The sequence below is a fragment of the Punica granatum genome, chromosome 8 (genome assembly GCF_007655135.1).
Source record: "Punica granatum isolate Tunisia-2019 chromosome 8, ASM765513v2, whole genome shotgun sequence".
Classification (NCBI taxonomy): domain Eukaryota; kingdom Viridiplantae; phylum Streptophyta; class Magnoliopsida; order Myrtales; family Lythraceae; genus Punica; species Punica granatum.
In genome coordinates, this window is record NC_045134.1 from 12,548,511 (window position 1) to 12,557,638 (window position 9,128).

Consider the following 9,128-nt stretch of genomic DNA (forward strand, 5'->3'; position numbering starts at 1 on the left):
ATCTCCAAGCAATGGTCCTCCTTCACTGCCAGATTCCTCTGCTTTTCAGGCTTGTCAAAAGAAATGTCCTTTACTCTGGTGAGCAGTTCAACAAGGATGACCCCGAAACTGTAAAAATCACTTTTTTTCCGTTAACTGGCTCGAGTGGAAGTACTCTGGATCAAGGTACCCAAATGTGCCTTCCCTTGCAATAGAGTACTTAATTGAGACGGCATCAGCCTGGAGGCACTAGCGATGCTTAACTACAGTTAGATCCCAATACTATATTAGTTCGAACTAATACTGTATATTGGTTGGCTATTTGACTCCATACTCATTGTAACATTGCTCGGGGATCCTAAACTTTTCTTCTGTGTGTCATGGATATTTAAATACTTTGGATAGAGACTAATTTGTATGATAAAATGTGGTATACTTAATTTAACGTTCAACATACTTAACGGATGATATTTAACTTCAAGCATCCAATGGTGTATGAATGAATATATTACTGAAATACTTTTTTACTGTTTACTACTTCTGTAGAATTTGCATAACTAATGACTACACATATCATTCGGGATAAGTAATTGCATTATGCTTCGAGCTAATGTTCTGCGTTGTCTATCTTTTACAGCCGGTAATTATCTTATATATGTTCACTATATCTTCCCAGAGATGCATACTAATCAATATTTTATCAAATAATTTTAAACAGTCACGTGCCTTTTAAATTCAACATCCCATTCATTTAGAATCTGCTTGTCAGTCGTCAATGATCTCGAAGCCACGGTCCTCTTTAATTGCAAGCATTAAGAACTTGTTTGGGTCACGGGTACGGAGGGTTATGAAATTTTAATATGAGCCTGCGCGATTCAGACAAGCTGCCAAAGTAAGGATAGATTCCTCTGTTTTTAGGCTTTCAAAAGAGATGACTTTCATCCCAATAAGGAAGTTCATTAAGGATGACGCCAAACTATAATCATCACTCTTTTTTTTTCTCTCTCAGTCATAAGGGAGACCCAAGAGAATAATTCAATAAAATAGAAGTCTTAACTATCTAGTAAATGGGCACGGGTAGTCCCACAGCGAGAATCAAACTTATAATCTCTTGGTTGAAAGGCGAGAGCATACGCTATTGTACTACACTCTCTTTCTTATACATCACCCTTGCTTGTTAAGGGGCTTGAGCGGAAAGAAATACTTAGGATATACATACCCTAATGGGCCTTGCGGAAGAGTCCCCTAGTTGATTTAATTTGGTCCAATGACAACATCCTTCTATACCAGTTTCGGGATCAGTTCTTAGCAATGTATAATTACAATGATACGAGGCATTTTTAAATCTACAAAACTAGAAAACCGTGCGAGCGATATAGATGAGATGAGGTGTACACAGATGGATTCGGATACCTGATCATTGACAAAGTCCATTGCATGTAAACATAGAGGAGGGAATGCCAAATTTTTTGCGGCTTTTCTTTCTTGAAAAATACATCATTACTTGAAGTTTAAGAGAGGGACAATAGATTGGCAGACGAAAGTTATCTTCTCTTCCATTATGTTGATGTATAAATACATATTAAGACACATACTAACAGGGAAAGAACAAAGGAATAAAGGTAACACGAGATATGTTCCTAGTATATGCACATGAGCAAGATCACCACAAAATCCCAAGATATCAGTCTTAAGACACAGCACCAGACTCGACAAGATTGGTTCCTTCGATATTATTGACTCTTTACACTTCATTGGTCCCTTTGTTAAGCAAAAATACGTACTGCTGGAATTGGTCCAAGTAACAACAAATTGAGATCCACGTAATAAAATCACGTCTTTTGATAAAATATTTTTGGATCCACTATTTGAATTGCATTACATTTTAACAGCACTTCATTACACAGATGAAATTACATGACACAGGAATTCAAACACGAGCAGTTCAACCAGTGTATGACGTACCTTTAACATGATAACAACTAATTAAGAAGGAGAAATAAGAGAACTCTTTTGGGTGAAAAAACACTAAAAATAAGGAGGCACAGAAATTTGCAGTGGTGAGACTATCTTTCATCCTCAACGCTAAAAGGTACCAACTGATTTTTCATAGTATTCTCAGAACTTGTCATGCTGATGGGGCCTGCGTCAAAGTTATCGACGTGGATTCCCCTGAGCAAGTCTTCACTTTCCTCGAAATTAGTTGAATCTTGATGTATCCAAGGGTGTTGTTCGGTCAGTCTAAGTATCCCCTCCAACTCGAGTGCGACTTCCTTCATGGATGGCCTGTCCACCCCTCTTACATTCAAACACCGGCTAGCTAGCAGCGCAACTTCTCTGATGTGTTCTGCGTTCCCCTCATTTATAATCCGTTTGTCGATCATCTCCAAGCAACGGTCCTCCATCACTGCCAAATCAAAAACCATGGACAAATTCCTCTCCATTTCAGGCTTGTCAAAAGAAATAGCCTTCATTCCAGTGAGTAGTTCAGCAAGGACAACCCCGAAACTATAAACGTCACTCTTCTCTGTTAATTGGCTCGAGTGGAAGTACTCTGGATCTAGGTACCCGAATGTGCCTCGCACTAGAGTACTTATTTGAGTCTTGTCCGATGGCATCAGCCTGGAGGCTCCAAAATCCGATACCTTAGCTGTAAAATTCTCGTCCAGCAGTATGTTGGTACTCTTAACATCCCTATGGAAGATTGGAATAGCGGCATCTGAGTGCAAATACGAAAGTGCTCTCGCTGTTTCAGCAGCCACACGTAGGCGAGCCCCCCAAGAGGACAATGACATGGAGTGCTGTCCACCATTGTCGTGCAAATGTTTGGAGAGGGTGCCATTTGTTATGAACTCGTAAACTAACAGAGGGAGCTCCGTCTCCAGGCAACAGCCGATCAACTTAACCACGTTCTTGTGGTTGATCTGAGAGAGGACGATGACTTCGTTGATGAACTCAGTCACCTGACTCCGGTCTAGCAGTCTGGCTTTCTTGATGGCGACTACCCTGCCATTCATCACGGTTCCTTTGTAGACTGTTCCCTGACCACCTTGGCCGAGGATTCTGCTCTCGTGGTAGTTGTCGGTCGCCCGTCTGAGCTCCTCTGCGGTGAAAACCTTCAGCGTCTCGACATAGCTTTGGTGCTGGGAGAGGAGTCTTTGTAACCTGAGGCCCCCATTGTCTTTGAAGAATTTTTCCCTCTCTTGTGTTGCCTTCCTCTGTCGGAGTCCCAAAGCTAACCAGGAAGCGCAAAGGAGGAGCAACAAGCAACCCATGCCGACGCCTACACCATATAAATTGAATCGGAACCATTATTCATAGTTTGAACTCCCAATTCGAAAATGGGCTATGTGACTCCTGAGTCCTGAAGTCATATTATCTGTTCTTCTTTTCTTTTTTTATTTTTTTTTGGGAAACGAGTACCTGTAGCGGAACTTCAACCATCCATCCCCAGATGAACTCAATATATATAATGTGCAAGGGTATGATGGGATGAGTCCCTATTTACCTCGAGAATGAGAGTTTGAATCAAACATAAGCTACTCACCGAGTGCAATAAAGAGAAATTTGTACTCCTTTTGATGTATACAACCTGCGCCGCCTTTACTTGGGTCCCCTTTGTAACCTTCAGGGCAGTGACAACTAAAGTTGCAAATCTGGTTTGTGCACAACGCTGTCTCGTGACATGGATTTGAGTTGTTGCACTCATCAATATCTGAAAACAACAAAATGAAAAATTCGTAATGTCATGTCCAGGAATTGAGCTTACAAAAATCATATAGTTTGGTCCCATTTCTTTTCTTTCATCGGCATTTTCCAGTTGAGTAATTTCTGTTAGCTTGGAGAAAAGACAAACTGGACGTCTCAAGAGGTTTTTTTTAATCAAATAGGGTGTAGCAAGCATAGAGGGTGCGCTCTCGCCAGATAATCAAAAGGTTACAGGTTCGATATTTAATGAGATTATCCATACCATTTTATTAGATATTTAGGATTTCTATTTTCGTTATCATATGTCCATGGACCTCCCGGTAACCAAGAGGAGATTGTGGGAGGCGATTTTGTGTGTGAGACAGAGGATATGGATATTCAGGTAACAGGCCGAATCTCCCCTTCAACTGCCTCCTACAAATCTCCATAAATCAAATTCAGCCAAACACGAAAGCAACCGGACATCCACAAAGCGCATATAAGGGCTGGACTACCAAATAAAAAGGACCCAATGGCCAATGCCACATGGTCGAGTGTATATATATATATATATATATATATATATAAAAGCAAGATACAAGGTAGACTCGGAGAGATGGCCTCAGAACGTTCCGTTTTCGAATGGAGTTGCTTAATTTTTTGAGTTTTTAAAATTTTAAATTATATTTTATTATGAAATTAGCAACAAAATCTTCTGAAATTATTTTCGGTTATAATATTTCATTTAAAAAAGATTGAAAATACCATAAATTCTTTTGGATACTATGGTGATATTCAATTGAAGGGAATATTAATTTTCTAAATAGAAATTTCTATGTTTTTATTTTTTATTTTCGAAATTATTTTTAATAAAAATATTTTTTAAAGATATCTCGTCTTAAAATATGATTTCTTGATTTCTTTAATTCTTATAATTTGTACAGCATAATGTAATTGAAAGAGATGAGAAGATTTTATAATATGTATAGATATAGATATTATTTAAAAATTGATATTTCATCACATAAATATTAGCATAAAAAATGAGTATATATCAGTATATATTCATACATAATATAAATTATCAATATATGGCCTCAGAACGCACAATTTTTGAATGGAATCTAATAAGCAAATTAGTATATATTTTATGAAAGGAATTTTCTAGGTTCTTATTTATTTATTTATATTTTTGCAATTATTTTAATAAAAAATATTTTTGAAAGATATCTTATCATACAATCTGTTTTTTTTATTTTTATAGTTTTTATAATTTACATAACATAACGTATTTGAAAAAAAAGAGAGGAATTATTATATGTATAGATATTATTTAATAATCTTGAATTTTTAAAATAAAAATTAATATTTCATCACAAAATTATTAACATCAAAACAAGTATATATTCATACATAATATAAATATATTAATAGATGGATGAAATTTTCTTATTTTTTGGGTATTTGAAATTTGAAATTTTCTTTTATTATGAAATTAGCTACAAAATCTTTCGAAATTATTTTCGGTTATAATATTTCATTTTAAAAAAGTGAAAATATCATAAAATCTTTTGGATACTATGGTGATCTCTAATTGAATTTAATAATCTTAAATTTATGTATATATTTATTTAATAATCTTGAATTTTTAAAATAAAAAGTAATACTTCGTCACATAAATATTAATAGTAAAATAAGTATTCATTAGTATATATTCATACATAATATAAATATATTAATATGTGGTTACGTGTACAACCTTTAGTACATAGTAAGAAAAAGTATGTCTGAATTGTATGTTTTTGCATATATCTATTTTAAAAAATAGATTAGATAATATTTTATAGATATATATATATATATATTATATTTTCTTTTCAAATTAAATTTGATTTTATATCCGAAAAAAGAAAAATAAATTAGATTATATTTTTTTAGATTGTGTACGATAGTTACAAATAGGGATTATCATACACATAAACACAGGTCTATTCAGGTTTCAAAGAATATGTTTACAACTAGATGCGACATCTCAAAACGTATATTTATCTCTAGATGCAAATTAGTTGATTAAATTTATACTATGATTTTTTTCTCTCATTTGTATCGTAAATTTTCATTTTTGATTTTCTCTAATGTTTTGCCTTTTTTTCCCTTATATTCATTTTCAAAATTGGTGTTATGAGTTTGAACTCTCAAAAGATATTGTCACCCCTATTTGCAAGCTCTTAGAAAGTAAGTACATTTACCACTAAACGTGACGGTTGTTTGTTTATTTTATTCTTTTATTTCATTTATGACTATCGAAGGAGTTTTTCTTTTTAACTTTTTATTATGTATATATTTTAGGTTGATGGAACTATCATGTGCAACGCACGGGCTCCACGACTAGTATTTCCATAAAAATAAGTTTTAGGCTCGAACTCTTGTAAATTTCTATATAATACGTTTTCAATTAATGAACTTTCCACATAATTTAAATTAAAAGTTTAATATATACAGTACGTAGTGTGGATGGAATTACTACAAAACTCAATTTTGTTTTTTGGAGAAAATTTTGTAAACAAAGAGAAGGTGATTCGCCAAAAAAAAAAAACAAAAGAAAGCGAAGGGGAGAAGAGGAAAACAAAAGAAACAAAGAAAAAAGGAATTACATAATTAATTACCATGGCAGCCTTCTGGCCTGGAGAGGTAAGGATTCCCCTTGTAACCTCCCCATTATCAGGATCAACATCTGTACAGTTGGTGTTCTCCTTGCACATATAGCTTGCCATATTCTTTCGGGCCACCTCACACGTTTGATTCTTCCCGACGGACCAGTCAAGAACCGTAGGCATCTTCTCCTCAGTTATGTTCTTAAGAGATGCGATGGAGAAGTTGAAGTAGTCATTCTCGGCAACAAATGCAAAGCTGCATGGGTTGAAGTCGTAGACGGTGGTGTGGTTGTAGTAACTGCCGAGGGAGATGTCGAAGGCCTTCATGTTCCTTGGCAAGCTGGCCTGGCAGCATCCGATGCCCGAACATGACCCGCTGTTTACGTCAGTGATGGTGTTGCAGAGAGACATACACCCGGTCGAGAAGATGTTGTTCTGCTGCCCCATGAAGTAGGCATAGCTATCACAACCAACTACCGTGAACCTGCCAAAAAATTCCTTATAACTTTTTCTGTTGAACAACAGGATTAAAATGCATATTGCTAGTGTCACTGCAAGTTTCAGCAATAGAACAGCGGCCCCTGGAATTTCAGGGCGGGACCGGCATTCAATTGGGTCAAACCGAACCCATTGGTAAATAAAATTTAATAAAGTTACAAAAGCCATCATAAAAGAAGTGCCGGTTGCTGATAAAATTTAGTAAGCTCAATTACCTGTTCTTGGTACTGGATAATTTGAAATTGGCAAGCCCAGCCGAGGGTGAATTCGACCTAATATTATCTCCTGATGAATTGTAACAGTCATGAGCCACAAACATCATGACGCGCATCTCGTGATTGTCCACTGAGATATCAACTATTGGGATATTGGACGATTTGCTGCCCCAATAAGGCACAGGAGGGTCTGTGGAGTTATCGCAGAAGATGACAAATGACAGAGATGGTTCAGCGTCATAATAGCAATGGCTTCCTCTATCTATGGTGCCAAAAGGGTAAGGGATCTCTAGGCGTCCACATGGACTCGTGCAACGAGGCTTCGTTTGAGCTGCAAGCTGCAATAGTGGAGCTGATACTGATAATAACATAATCATGACCCCGAATACATTAAGTACTCTAGGATGAAGCATCTTTAGTCTGATCTAGATCCCTGATGTCAAACCAGAGTTAGTTAAAGCTAAACGAAGATCATGGAGCTACCTCATTTATAAACAGAGGCTTTATGCCCTCTCTTTTCTCGCAATCTAGTTTATATGCAGAGATCAGGTACTTCTCACTTTCCATTTATGAGACTTTTCCACTCGTCTAAAATTAAGTACTTCCAGAAAGAAAACAACAGGAAATCCAGGGTCGTGCCTTTCTTTTTACCATTCCGAAAAGGAGGAAATTACTTATCTAGAAACCGGACATGTAACTTCTAGTGAATCATACATCATACGAGACTTGATTTTTTTAAGGCGAAAGATACACTTTTAATCTCAATGTTTGGCGCTTTTGCCATTTTAATCTCATCATTCTTAACCTTAACTTTTTCACCTTTTTGCCATTTTGATTTGGACGTCACCATAATTATCAAAGCAAGGTGACTCTAACAAAAAAATTTCTAAAATAAAATAAAATAAATATAATAAAATAATAAAATTAGAAAGATCAGAGAAACGAGTTTGAAAAATTTTCAAAAATAGAACATAAAAGAGAATAATTTAAGCTGCAATATCATTTTCCCAAACTGTTACATCTGACATCAAGAAATCATGTCTACTGCATAACAATATTTTTCTAAATAAAATATTTGTAAATTAAAAACAAAAATATATGACAATATTGTTTGGAGCTGCCTATAGTTGGCAATTACGACTATTCTTTCAAGTCTTTGGCCGACCCTTCTTTAGGCTCGCCACATGTCGAGCTTTGGACGACGCTTAGCTAAGTCAGTCGGGAGTTACTAATAAAGAATTTGCAATTATAGGCATCCAATTAGTCGTGCTCACTGATCAAATTATATGTAGCATATATAGCTCACCATAAAATCATTAGTAGAATGGATTTTAGGGTTTCAAGGTTCACATTTGGAAATAAAAAGTGAGAAGAAAGGTTTCAGCCTCTGTAAGAATACTAAAGTAGTGAAATTTATATATGTATTTTTTTGTTTGAAATGTTAATGAGGATCTTTCATGATGTCCAAGTGGATACATCGGTCCACTGCAAAAGTGGGTACATCAGAAATTACCCAAGCATAAATTACAAGAGCGGGATACATTGGTCGAGCCATCAGGCAAACTACAAAGCATAATAAACATGAAAATCATATCGACAAAGAACAATACAATCATAAGTAGCCTTCCTAAAACCAATAATCTTAATCGCTACCTTCCTGCAACAATTCTCCATGGACCCCAGTTAAAACTGGGAAGGGAATTCCTCAATCTAATCCATTAATCCATAACGAATTCTATCTCCATTGAAATTTATAGGAGTAAATAGAGAAGACCATTTGGAATAGGTCCCCCAAGAAAAGAAAACGAAGGAATAAATGGAAAGAGAAAAAAAATTTCGGTATGAACCCTGATATCCGAAAATCTAATCTAGTCGAACCGGGTCGACTCACTAAGGTTGAAATTTATAGGAGTTAATAGAGAAGACCATTTGGAATAGGTCCCCCAAGAAAAGAAAAAGAAGGAATAAATGGAACAAAAAAAAATTCGGTGTAAACCTTGGTATCCGAAAATCCAATTGGGCTGCAACTAATCCAATTAAGCCGAATCAGCCCACTAAGGGGTAAAACTTACAGCGTAATTTTTTGCATTTACAA

At 35.7% G+C, this 9,128-nt stretch overlaps 2 protein-coding genes across 2 annotated transcripts; both read right to left on the reverse strand.

Annotated features, from left to right (window-relative positions):
* Positions 1 to 2,045: 2,045 nt before the first annotated feature.
* LOC116188753 (putative wall-associated receptor kinase-like 16) lies at positions 2,046 to 2,996 on the reverse strand. Its single transcript, XM_031518233.1, has one exon. The coding sequence runs from the start codon at positions 2,994 to 2,996 to the stop codon at positions 2,046 to 2,048; it is 951 nt and encodes a 316-aa protein (XP_031374093.1).
* Positions 2,997 to 3,068: 72 nt separating this feature from the next.
* LOC116187245 (wall-associated receptor kinase 2-like) lies at positions 3,069 to 7,575 on the reverse strand. The gene is made up of 4 exons (XM_031515900.1): positions 7,034 to 7,575; positions 6,333 to 6,804; positions 3,527 to 3,694; positions 3,069 to 3,262 (listed from the first exon to the last, which is right to left on the reverse strand). Exons 1-4 carry the CDS (start codon positions 7,444 to 7,446, stop codon positions 3,215 to 3,217), a joined length of 1,101 nt encoding a protein of 366 aa, XP_031371760.1. The 5' UTR covers positions 7,447 to 7,575; the 3' UTR covers positions 3,069 to 3,214.
* Between the last annotated feature and the right edge of the window lie 1,553 nt (positions 7,576 to 9,128).